This window comes from Miscanthus floridulus, chromosome 16 (assembly GCF_019320115.1).
Source record: "Miscanthus floridulus cultivar M001 chromosome 16, ASM1932011v1, whole genome shotgun sequence".
Taxonomy (NCBI): Eukaryota; Viridiplantae; Streptophyta; class Magnoliopsida; order Poales; family Poaceae; genus Miscanthus; species Miscanthus floridulus.
Genome location: NC_089595.1, coordinates 44,205,402 through 44,218,792, shown reverse-complemented (window position 1 = coordinate 44,218,792; position 13,391 = coordinate 44,205,402). Strand labels below are relative to the sequence as shown.

The following is a 13,391-nucleotide window of genomic DNA, read 5'->3' as shown; positions in this document are numbered from 1 at the left end:
CAAATTCATATTTATTTTTGGAAGACATATCTAGAAATTGATTTATTTAGGGACAAGGGAGTCCAAAATAGCTAAATAGCTATGTATGTCCCTCAACATTCCTCCACACCCAATTTCATCCTAAGAGTCTAAGACCGACCATTGTAGGGCATGTTTAGGTATGTTCATATATCCTTGGTGCTAATAGATAATATGCTAAAACTAGCAAGAGTTCACGCAAACAAAGAAGTGCCAATAACCCGTATTTTCACCTATAAATTTATTAGCATGTATTAGGAAGGAAAATGTTGCTAAAACTAATTAGCATGTATTAGGAACAAAAATAATTAGCATGCTAAAACTAAATGATCCAAACAGGGCTAGTACTTAAACTTTTGTTTAAGCTCAAACTGGTTTTGATCACACAAATTGAACTATCCTAGCACAAAGTAATAATCCATATCATGGCTACTAACCTCCTGCTACTAAATTTCGCCACAGTGTTTCTCCCCGTCAAATCCCTAAACATGATTATTACACCATTGTATGGAACTTCCTGGCAGCTTCAGCCTTCAGGTCTTCTATTCTTCCACCTTTTCCTCATTTCTTTTTCATGTCTTTTCCGCCATGCTTGCTTTGCCACAACATCTCTTCCCTAAACAACAACGTTCATGTGCAAGCCTAGCTTGCACTGCAGCAACACAAAAGCATCACCTAGTCAAGCATCTCGATGGGGCTACATCATTGGCAAGGGAGAGAACGGCTGCCACAGCATGCCACAGGAAAAGGTGATGTGGCACCAATGGCTGACGCATAGTGTCTTGTGACAAGATGCCAAGAAGTAGGGAGGGTGAAAGTAGGTGCCACCATGCCAGCACGCGCGCTCGGCAGGCCAATGCTGAGCCCTCAAGCAGGGCCACGTTTAGTTGGCCGAATTCGGCGCCGTCGGATTCACTGTGCGCCGTTGTAGCGCGCTGTAGCATTTTGTTTGTATTTGGTAATAATTGTCCAATCATTGACTACTTAGGCTCAAAATGTTCGTCTCGCAAAGTACAACCTAACTGTGCAATTAGTTTTTGATTTCGTCTACATTTAGTACTCCATGCATGTACCACAAGTTTGATGTGACGGGGAATCTTCTTTTTGTATAGTGCCAAAGTTGGGAGTTGGGAGCAACTAAACAAGGCCATGTTTAGTTACCACCAAACTCCCAACTTTGACACTATACAAAAAGAAGATTCCCCATCACATTAAACTTGCGGTACATGTATGGAGTACTAAATGTAGATGAAATCAAAAACTAATTGCACAGTTTAGTTGAACTTTGCTAGACGAATCTTTTGAGCCTAATTAGTCAATGTTTAGACAATAATTCACAAATACAAACGAAATGGATACAGTGTTTGCCGTCACATCAAACCATGTGCAAATGCCGATTCCCGCGCAACTAAACGTGGTTTGAGTTGAGCATGTGAGCTTTGAAAGTAACATCGTTGATGTTGGCGACAGTGGTGGAGGAGGGTGAGTTGCAGGGCGCGGCGGCGTGGACAGCAGCACTGACACAGACTCCCTGAAGCGCGCGTAGGCTGATTGGGCGATCCGGGAGCTAGCAGAAAAATGAGACGTCTGGCGGGTGAGGTGGCGACAGATAAAAATAGCCACGTCATTTTTTAGAACAGCATTGGATATCTGTTTTACTGGTCAAAGCCAAAAGTAATTTTTTAGGTTGTTTGTCATTCTTTAAGATTCTATAAAAATACAATCCTAGGTAGGGTTATGGGATTCAAATGAATTTTTTTTGGACCTCATTGAAATGGGTGAATCTCATAAATTTCGGTATTTTTAAACCGGGATTCACTTGTTACGACCAGTAAAAACATATTCAGATTTAGCTAACATTTGACTGAATTTTAGCCAAAATTTGACCAAGAGGCACGAAGCAGAAATGAATGAATTATAGTTTCATAAGTGTGCACTTCTATATTGAATGATCAAGAACTTGTAAGTTTTTTCAACTTTAGACTTGACTAAAAATTTGAATGTAACATACATTTCTGACCAGTATGATATTGTTTCGGGCCCCACTGAAACATTTAAATTTCACCATTGGGTTATTCCGGACTGAATCACACAACCTTGATCCTAGGAAATTAAGTTGGTATCCCTACGGTACAACTACAAAAACGAAACATTATTAAGCATTCCCTAAAATATTGCCCATGAGCATGTAGGCAAGGTTCCCTACCATTGAGGGCATTTCATCTGTAGTTTCCCTAGTAAAAAACCTCTAGTTAAGCTATTTACCTACAATTTTCCAATGGTACTTTTCCTTTAATTTTTCTAGCGTTATCTTGTAATTTTTAACTGCAGAGAACATCGTCCATTCTAGTTATACTATGTAACTGTAGCCACCTTATTAACCGCTATGTGCAAGAGGGAATGAAGTTAATTATAATAATAAACACATGAAGGCTTCTCTTACAGTCTTGCCCATGCTGAACATGGCAAGTCCATTCCCGCACCGGGCCATTATTCCAATGGAATTCTCGATTATGATGGGCAAACATATGTGCAACCTGTTTTAGTTTGGGAAGGGAACTGCTGGTCAGATACACACAGGGTGTAATGTACATGCATGCATTATTAATTCCAAACAACTCGTAGTGGTTGTTGAAAGACAAGGGAAAAAACAGTAGGGGGTATATGCGTATCAATGAAACAAAATATCTTTTTCAGTGTTTGTATTTAGTTGAATTTTAAAAAGATAAAATGAGTGTGTATGTATTGGCGGTGTGATGTAGAGGCTGGAGGTTACCTCCATTATCTAAACAAAATACTTCCTCCCACCACAAGAGGTCAAGAACCATTTCCCCGTGCTTCTGTCAGACTCTTAAGACCTTGTTTAGATTCATGTGTCCACCTCAATCCATATGTGTTGGAGTGAAATGGAATGTAATTTAGTTTAATTCAACTCCAATCTACTTCAACACATGTGGATTGAGATAAATACATGTTCATCAAACAAGACCTAAAACATAAATAAACGATCATAATATAAATAAATAGTCGGAAACTATTATTAAAATAATTTATTATATAGGATTGATGTACTTGGACTTCAATGGAAAATAGTCAGCTACTTCGTATTCATGTACTACTAAGAAGTACTCAAAATTAGGTAGGAGCGAGCAGTATTTTACACTAAGTAATAGCTGTAAATCCAGTGCGTACCTGTTGGCAATGCAGGCCCAAATGATGCCACCGACGCTGGCGTGTGTTGGGGTTGCGCCCTAATTTGTACGACACTACCTTGACCAGCGTCCAGATCATCGGCCTGCCGCCTGCCACTGGCACGACGACATCCTTGCCGCGGCGGTGATGCTTTCCTCAATGTCGTCCTTCTTGTCCGGTGGCGACTGAGAAAACGTGGACGATGTATCAGCGTTGTCGGCGGTATCTTCAACGATCTGACGGCAGCTTTCATGAACTCGAGCGGTCGAGTCTGGAACGTTCCTCAGCCGTCTTCCTGGCATCTCCCTCAGGCACCACGGTGATGAGTTCGATGGCCGCCTGAACGCCATTGACCCGCGGCAGCGGCGGGGGCGGCGACTGAGTATGCACAGATGTCGTTGAGACGACGTCGTTGGCGGCATACGCAGTAGCTTCAATGTCATCGATCTGATGGCTTCGCCCCTCCTCCTGAGATCGAGATCGAGCAGTGAAGTCCTGAACGCGATCACCCCGGCCGCAGATCTCCGTCCCGTGGGCGGCCTTCCTGACCTCGAGCGCGAATAGGAGGAGCGTGATCCAGACGATGGCCTGGAAGGGGCTGCACAAGGAGCTGCTGAGCCCAGTCGCCGTACATGGCCTGCGCCATGGGCACGCCGACGACGAGCGAGCTCGTGAGCGCGGACAGGGAGAAGCCGGTGATGGACCAGTTGACGGTGGCGTTGCGGCCCCGGGCGAACAGCACCCACCAGACGCCGATGACGACCTTGGAGACGACGTCGGCGACGATGGCGGCACAGAAGGGGTCGATGTGGACCGTGAACCAGAACGTGAAGAAGGGTATCGCGAGGCACTGCTCCGGCGTGAAGATCTTCCAGTTCCACCACCGGACCGACAGAAAACCCAGCAGCAGCGGCACCATCGCTGCCGCCACCTTGTACACGTCGCCCCACGAGATCATGGCTTCAATTAGCTTACACGAATTGAGCAAAGCTGTGTGTTGGTCAAATCTGAGAAATTGGTCGCGCTAGAGAACCAAGGACGGAGAGATAGCCTCCAAGAGTTTGTTGCATCCATTCGCGCAGAGGTTGTTAGGTCCGACCTCCAGCGACCCAAGAATATAGGACAGGGGAGTTGGTCCCTATATTAAAATGGAATACGTTAACGTAAAAAAAAAATCATCCATAGCGCGGCTTGCTTGTTGTAGTCGAAGTCGTGTCCCCTCTGGTACGGTAGGAGTCGGCGCCCATCAAAATTAGATCGAGCTCTTTCCTCTTCATCGACAAGTCGTCTGCTCAGGTGAACTGACTGGCCCACCGTCCGTGCACCACCATCGTCCACCGGAGCGGCGTAGCCAAGCAACGCGAAGAGGCGAGTCAATGGAGGCAACAACGTCTGGGGCCGAGGAATTGCAATCGCTGCTCCACAACTTCCATCGCGTGTCCCAGCGACTGAAACCATTGAATCATCCGCCCAGTTTCTTTTTGGTGTCGAATGATCGTCGCGCTCTGCGATGCGCTGTCCGCCTCAGATCATCGGTGGCTCGTTCGTGTGTTCATGCAGTGATCAGTTCGAGAATTGGAACTTCAGCTGGTGATTGTTGGTTGAACCGTTCAGTCTATATTGAGCTAGCGTGTGCGAGGCGGTTTTTCCCCCTAGAAGCATATGCTCCTACCCAATTCACCATTGGATGTGCATTGGGATGTGTGTGCTGCAGGAGAAAGACATCCCAATGCACATTAGCATAGCTTGTGTTCGATGAAATTCCCAAGTGATTGCAAGTAGAGATGAGTTGGTGCCTCCAGTTACATTAGCATGTCTGGCACGATTTCCTATCCTGAGAGTGTAGCGTGGTGTTGTACTATTCACTACCGGAAACAGTGACTTTGTCGTGTGCCACAGGCACTCGGTAAAGATAAAAAAACACTCGACAAAGGCTTTGCCGAGTGTAACACTTGGCAAACAGCGCACGGCATCTACAGTGTCGGTAAACAGCTATTTGCCGAGTGTTTTTTATCGCGCACAAAAATTAATTTGCCGAGTGTTTTTCAAAATACACTCGGCAAACCTATTTTCCAAAGAAAAAATAATAATTATCCGGACAGCAAGGAAATCAGCCCCTGTGGATGCAAACCAATAATCATTTATCCAAGACAGAACACCAGCAGAGCATTTCATCGAGCACCAATAGGGCAGCAGTTACTAATCAAATCGAAGTCCAAGGATAGAGATCGACGTGCACCATGGCTGCAGCCAACCTCCAGCTAGGTACCACGCCACAGGATCTGCAAGGGGAGGGGACGCCACCACCACATACCGTTGTGGAGGGCCAGCACAGCCGCGCTTGGCTGAGCGGGCGGATCGAGGCGAAGGGGGCCATCGGGACCTCGCCATCGGAGGAGCCGCGCCGGCCGCTTAGGGAGGGAGGGGCCGCGCTGGCCGTGTAGGGAGCGGGCGCGCTGCTGGGGCCGGTACCGCTCGACGGCCGCCGGTGTCAGTGAGGATGGAGGTGGCGCGACTAGAGGAGGCCGAATCCGCCGGGGCCGGTGCCACTCGACCGCCGCCGTAGTCGCTGAGGACGGAGGTGGCGTGACTGGAAGAGTCTGAATCCGCCGGAGCTGGTGCTGCTCGTCGCCAGGGCTCCGTCGAGGCGGCCGTGCTCGCCCGAGGCGACGCTCCGGGGAGGAGGCAGAGCACACCCTCGGCGGTGGTTCCTCGTGACTCGCGAGATCCGGGAGAGGGAGGGGCGCTGGGGAAGAGAAGGGCGGGGTGCTCGGGAGGGGCGCTGGGCCGGTTTGTTAAGTGGATTTTTGTCCTTTGCCGAGTGTCTCAGATCTGGGCACTCGGCAAAGTTTTTTTTTATTTTTTTCTCTTTCTTTCTCAGAAAAAAAGATGTTATTTCTTTGCCGAGTGTCCTAGATCTGGACACTCAGCAAAGTTTTTTTTATTTTTTTTCTCCTTCTTTCCTAGAAAAAAAGATTTTATTTCTTTGTCGAGTGTCCTAGATCTGAGCACTCGGCAAAGTTTTTTTTTCTCTCCTTCTTTTCCAGAAAAAAGATTTTATTTCTTTGCCGAGTGTCTAGATCTGGGCACTCGGCAAAGTTTTTTTTATTTTTTTTCTCTTGTTCTTTTCGAGAAAAAATATTTTATTTCTTCGCCGAGTGCAAAAAAACACTCGGCAAACCACCCTCTTTGCCGAGTGTTTTTTTGAGACTTGGCAAACCTTCTCTTTGCCGAGTGTTTTTTTTCCCGAGTGTTTTTAGTGAAGCACTCGGCAAAGGACTTGTTTGCCGAGTGCCCGAGGAAATACACTCGGCAAACATAAAAACACTCAGCAAATTTGACCTTTCTGGTAGTGGTTGTTGGTAACAGGTTAGGCAGCTAGCAGCTGCCTGCTAGTTGGATGTTATATTTGGACAAAGTTGTGGTTGCTTTGCTGGTCAGGTCAATCTTGGAGAACACAAAGGCACCTTTTAATTGGTCAAACAAATCCTCAATCCTAGGGAGTGGGTATTTATTCTGGATGATAACCTCATTTAGGGATCTATAGTCTACACACATCATTTATGTACCACCCTTCTTATCCACAAATATGACCGGGGCTCGCCAAGGTGAAGAACTAGGGTGGATATACCCCTTATCTTACAATTCTCTTAATTGTTTCTTTAGTTCTTCTAATTCATCGACAGCCATCCTATAGGGTCTCTTAGATATGGGTGCAGTGCCAGGTAACAACTTAATGACGAACTCTATTTCTCGTTCAGGTGGCATACCTGGCAGATCATCAGGAAAGACATCTTGGTACTCACATACTGAAAGCCCTAGTCTGGTTTTGGTTAATTGATGAAACCCTAAGTACTAACCTTTGGTTCTAAGTGAATATGAGATCACTACAAGAAAAAGTGGTATTAACAATGGGATATGTGGTCGTTAAAAGTTGGTATGTGGTCGCTAAAAGTTTCTAACGACCACAAAAATGTGGTCGTCCATGGTCATTAAAGGCTTCGTCGTTAATACAATTAGCGACCACATACAATTTCCCGTCGATAACTTTTCAACGACATGATAATATGTGGTCGTTGATACTATAGCATTAACGACCACATTTATAATAACAACAACCACATTTGTCATCGTTAATATCATAGTGTCATCTTAGCATAATGCATTAACAACCACATTTGTGGTCGCAAATTGTTTCTATAAGCTACTATGAAGGGTATTAGTGACCACTTCTATAGCATTAACAACCACACATTTATCACTAATAATTTTATATTGGAATGGCACTTCTATAGCATCAGCAACCAATATGGGACATAACAGCGACATGCTTTCACAATAGGCAATTTATAAATAAATTAATTTTCAACATTCCACAAATTCAACTTCACAATGGTCCTGGATGGTTCATGCGACCAAGGTGGAAAACACAATCCAAAACATGAAACTAATAGTGGCGGACATGAGACCAATCCTACAAATAACAAGGTAGTACTAAGCTATGCTTGAAGGGATCCACCCATCAAATGCCTTCTCATGAACAATTGTGAGGTCATGCTGGTAATGTGTTGCTCTTCATCTTGCTCCGTGCAATATGCAAAATTCATATCAGCAACAAACAAATAAAATCGACTAAAGATATCATGTATAAATAATTAATCTTTCTGGGTGTAGATGCTTACAGATGATCACTCTTTATTCATGAGCTAAACTAGAACTCATATTACGCTTTAATTCTGCCCATTCTTCTTCCATTCGGCTAACACGATTGGTAATCATTCTATTTTCATCATTAAGTGCTCTATTATCTTCTTGAAGTTCTTTCTTTTCCTGTTCAGACCATGTAAGCTTTTCTACCAGTTCAGCTTTGGTAACAACCGGACTCCATAAGTCTCTTGCTTTTACTCCGCCACCATAACCAATAACATGGCGCCTATTTGATTTGAAGCACTTATCCATAAGTTCCACATTAGAAAGGGAAGGGTTTAGTAGCCTTTCCACCTCAATCTCTACCTGCGAACAAAGCAATTAGAATTAGGTGCTTCTACCAGCACATGTGTATTTATTCTTGTGTAACACGGATATCTCCAAATACAATTGTCATTAATCTACAATAATGTCCAGCAAAATGAATTCAAAGGCAACTATAAACTTACGTGCTTGGTAGAGGTTTCAGAATCCACAAAAGTGCCATCCTTCATGTGAGTGAGAGAAAATAATTTATCCAAAGTTGAAAGATTATTTTCCTTGCCACCCTATTACGGGTAGAACATCATAACACAAGTAACGAGAGGTAATAATTGAAAAAAGTGAGCGTAGAATACTATACATACATTGTCCCATATGATCTGTCTATATGGTTTGCTGCCACTGTGATGAAGAATTTTCAAGTATGATCTATTTTTGGAGTTTCTCTTGCTCTTATCCTACAGTTCCATGAAATAATTTTACTAACCATGGTCACCAGGTACAAAATGTGCAACAATGTTGTCACTATGTATGTGAGAAGATTAAAACTTACTATGAAATCCTTGCTGTAGAAATGTTCCTTGACAAGCCACTCCCAATCAGGTTTTTTAATCCCTTTAGGGCAATTCTTAATAGCTTGCTGCATATTCCTTGTTGGCTTAACAAATTGCCGATTCAAGTCTCCAAGCCAATTATTCCATAGATCTCTAGCGTGCTCCATGATCTCAGCTTTGTATACATCAATTTCAATGTCCGGATTTGCATTTTCAAACTTGTCCTCCATAGATATTCAACCAATGTTTCAATATGAGTACAAGATTCTTGAAGGAAAAGACTAAGTATGCAAGACTTATATATGTAAGGAAGTGTGTACCTTAATTGCATCAAAAATGTGTTTTTGAGCTGCTGGACTTATATCAGTCCATTTCTTCACTCTGTTTGGAGTAATGTTACAATCACGGACTATTCTACCCAATTGTCTTGGGAATGTTTTAGATAAAGCCCGATCATTGTAGAACATTACTTTAATTTTCTCGCCTGCCTTTAGTTTTGCAACCTTCTTACATTTATTTTGTCGGTGTTTTGGATCGGTGGATCCTCAACCAACTAGTAAAAGTGTACTACATGCCCCTAATCCCGGATGGTGATGCAAAGAGACACAAGGTTTATACTGGTTCGGGCAATAAGTGCCCTACATCTAGTCTGAGAGAGCAATCTTGTATTCCTTGCACCGAGGTGCTTGTAGTAGGGGTTTACAAGCTGGGCGAGAGAGGGAGCTTGTCCCAGGTCTCTGCGTGGAGCGGCGTGGGTTGCTTGAGATGTTGATCTCAGGCGGTGGGGGAGCGTGCATATTACAGAGTGTCGAGCGTTGCTGGAGCATGTGTGTGTCTGAGTCTACGTGAGTCTGTCTATGCGTGAACGTTCGCCCATAGAAACAGCCCCAGTCACTCCCTTTTATAGTTGAAGGGGGGATAGGGGTGATACATGCGTTTGCTACGTGGTGTTTTGTGAGCGGAGGCAGTATGTCTGAGCCCTGTGCTTGTCACTATGGTGGCATGGTCGACGGAGCGGTCTTTTCCTTGACGCACTAGAGTGACGCGCCGGTCACGCCCGATCCTATGTGACATGGGAGCTCCAGTGATAGCTTGATGCAGGGCACGGCGGACGACGTGCCGGTCGCTGTATGTCGACAGCGTAGAGAGCCAAGGCTCAGTTGGTGCAGAGGCTGAACCATCATGGGAGGCTCGGCGGGCACGAACCCCGAGGCTGCCGAGACCCCGAAGCGGATGGCCGAGGCTCGGAGGGAGTAGTTGGTCCTGTACACTGATTCCGAGGCTACGGGTACCTGAACTTAACTCCCCACGCCACACTGTCCTTGGAGTAGTTGGGGTTAGGCAGCATAGTGTAGCATGGGCATCGGTCATGGGCACAGCGTCGAGCACAGCGACCGGTAACCCTAGCCCCGTCTTGTCCCGGACGGCGTGGCGTTGATGTGACTCCCATCTCGTCGACCACTCCGCTATACCAGGCCGTCGTTCGGCTGATGTCGCGAGAGTGATTGGCCATGTTAGTTAGGCGTGACATCTCGGTTGAGGTAGCGGAGATGGGGTGGCTGCCGAGCCAGCCTCGAGCGAGGCGGAGAATCGGTACCTCGTCTGAGGCCTTACGCGCGGGGCCTCGAGCGAGGTGGAGAATCGACACCTCGTCCGAGGCCTTACGGGTGGGAACTCGAGCGAGGGGGCCTCGGGTGAGGCGGAGAGTTGGTACCTCGTTCGAGGCCTTGCGGCGCGGGCCTCGGGCGAATCGGAGAATCGTCCGAGGCCTCGTGGTTGTGTCTTGGCTTCGATATTTACAAGGTCTAAGCAATTTTTTCGGTTCTTGCTTAGGGTACCCCTTTTTATGGTATCCGACATATTTCTTCCATGGCCTTGTTGTTTCTGTACTATTTTGCTACCTAAAACATATACAAAAGAAGAGTCAAATTCATTTTGGTAAAGAAAAGTATTTTTTACTTGGTTTAGTTTCCAGACCATTTGATGTATCTGCAGGTCGCTGCTGCTCTTGTACTTCCTCAGTTTCCATGTTGTCATTATCCGATAATTCATCTGAAAGCAAATGGTCCAAATGGAGTATCTATCAATAAATGAGTATTGTAACATGTGCACTAAACTCTTATTCCTGAATATGTTATTAGCACCTCATTATGATTTTTCTTCATCTATGATTGGTAATTTTTATCGTAACATGCACCGTCAAAAAACAAATGTTCATCTACAAAGTGTTTAACATGAGTATTTTTCCATACCATCCTGCATTGAACATGTAGAACTCTGTGTAATCCGTCTCCTTTCAGCATGCGTGTTTTCTTGATCAATGGCCCTGTGATCATCGCTACTCCTTGTAGCACGTGCCCTGTACTGATCATTAGGCCTATTGTCATCTCTGCTCCTTCCAGAAAGCATCCTATCTTGATCAATATCCCTACAGTCATCCCTACTGAAGGTGGCTGCAACACATAAGTGCTAATTGTAAATAATAAAAAATTAGTTCGATATAGATTTTCTACTCATTTAAGATGCCAGAGTCTAACATTTGAACTTCTTGTTTTCCTGTTCCATTGATGCCATTCATCTGTTGCTTCTTCATCATCTGAATTTTCGCTAGCATCTGAAGAACATGGCTGACTTGCATATTTGGATTTCTTTGCTTTTACTATCCTATCAGATAAAGTATCTGATGCACCTCCATGTTCTGAGTCATCTATAGGAATACAATGTTAAGTGGAACAACAGGTTATGTAAACTATTTCTTAGACATACATTGTCATGAACTTTCAGTTAAATAGAGATGACTTAGAACATCCTTAACCTACTTCTGGTACTTGAGTAGTTTTCCTAACTGATGTATGAACATTATTGGTGTCTTCATTTGGACTGTTGTGGATTGTTGTGTCACTACTAATGTGTGGGTATGTTCGCCTCACTTACTGTTAATGAAGCAATTTAGGACTTACGAATTGTGACCCTTTTCAATGCTGCGGCTATGAGATTTCCATACCTGCCTCGTTGCATTGTGAGGACCTGCACAAATAGCAACCATATCAATTAATTTATAATTGGTGTGATAGTACAAGAGTAACATCAATGTGGTAAGCACTGAACCCTATAATTGCATTGAAAATTGAAGAAAGATTATGGGAAAAAATAAATCACTGAATATTATAATAGTTGTTGTCTAACTCGACTAGCAAAAGTTCCAAAACTAATGCAAATGTGACATGCTCCTATGTCTAGTCTAGCAATGTAAAACATTGGATCATCGCAATTTTCTCTTTCCACGGAACAATATGGCTGAGGCATCTTCAGGCATGTCCTCTTCATCATCTCCATCATTATCCTCAGGTTCATCACCTTCATTATCTGAATCTCCAGGGGGTACATCATAAGTGTCATGTGGATGCATTTTGGAGACCATGTGCCATCCTTTGATTAGATTGTCCTTAACATAAAATACTTAGGAGGCTTGGCTAGCTAAGACAAATGGCTCATCTGTTCAAAGTAAACATTTGAAGTTTACACTAACAAGACCAAAAACATTTGTCTTTATCCCTTATGTTTTATTAAAGATGTCAACCCACTTGCAGCGAAATAATGGCACACGCCTTCCACCTAAAAACTGAAGCTCAAGTATCTCTGTCAAGACATCATAGTAGTCTACATGGTCACCATCCATATTTTCTTCTGAAATAATAGCCACCCCACTATTCTATGTGCGCCAATTTCTATCAAGACTTTCAATGCGAAATCTATATCCATGAGTGTCGAAGCATAAATGTAGATTCATAGATTTTAATATGAGAATACACTACTTCACGAGACCTAGAGTATGTATTGCAGCATCTGACACATGGACATTTAATTTCAACATCCCCACCAGTCCTACTGAAGGCATAGTCCAGGAACTTTTTAACACTAGCCAAATAAATATTTTTTTTGAGGTGTTTCCATCTAAACATTCATCACTTATACGATCATCAACTAGGTCCATCCAAGCTTTACTTGGTGCCATATAGTGTATATATGAATAACTATAAGACTACCTATGAGAATTAAAGATATGAAGGCACGCCGAATCGGCGGTCTTCTAGGGTGTCCACGTAAGTTCTTTTTATTTTGTGCGTTAGATCGAAATTCCATGGCACAGATGAGGTGCGTCACAACCGGTCTTCATCCGTGCATTCCGTAGTAGATAGATGAAGCAACTGCACGCATTAAATGAAGTACGGCTTCCTCTGATCGTAGGCGGCATGCAAATGGACGGTGGCGCGTAGCAGGAAACGATGGATTTTCGACATGCATGGCCGGTGCCTAATTAGTACGGTGATCGACACACATGCAAGTACGCGTGCCGGGGCCTAGGAAAGCGCCGATGGTCGGCACCGTCCATTCAATGAATTCTCGGCGTGCATTCAATGAACTAGGAGCATGCACACTATTTGGCGGGCTTCACACTTATCTTCTTTCTCTCTCTCATGTAAATGGCAGGCGGCAGCAGCTACTTGCTCCTCTACTCCCTCCCTCACTCTCAGCACCGGCGCAAGAGCTCTGGCGTGGGCAGGTGGGTCCGGCGTAGCGGCCACCGGCACAAGAGGACCCCAGCGCGGGCGAGGCCTCGCTCACGCTGCCGGCGTGCGTCCTCACCAAGGGTGGGCC

At 44.6% G+C, this 13,391-nt stretch overlaps 2 protein-coding genes and 1 pseudogene across 2 annotated transcripts; all 3 read right to left on the bottom strand.

The window, feature by feature from the left end:
* Window positions 1-3,459: 3,459 nt before the first annotated feature.
* LOC136510635 (probable auxin efflux carrier component 5a) lies at window positions 3,460-4,168 on the bottom strand (annotated as a pseudogene).
* Window positions 4,169-7,905: 3,737 nt separating this feature from the next.
* LOC136510634 (uncharacterized) lies at window positions 7,906-8,899 on the bottom strand. The gene is made up of 4 exons (XM_066505019.1): window positions 8,732-8,899; window positions 8,544-8,636; window positions 8,367-8,465; window positions 7,906-8,223 (listed from the first exon to the last, which is right to left on the bottom strand). Exons 1-4 carry the CDS (start codon window positions 8,897-8,899, stop codon window positions 7,906-7,908), a joined length of 678 nt encoding a protein of 225 aa, XP_066361116.1.
* A 1,763-nt stretch (window positions 8,900-10,662) lies between these two features.
* LOC136510633 (uncharacterized) lies at window positions 10,663-12,153 on the bottom strand. Its single transcript, XM_066505018.1, has 5 exons — window positions 12,023-12,153; window positions 11,737-11,759; window positions 11,278-11,439; window positions 10,985-11,185; window positions 10,663-10,784 (listed from the first exon to the last, which is right to left on the bottom strand). Exons 1-5 carry the CDS (start codon window positions 12,151-12,153, stop codon window positions 10,663-10,665), a joined length of 639 nt encoding a protein of 212 aa, XP_066361115.1.
* Window positions 12,154-13,391: the final 1,238 nt, after the last annotated feature.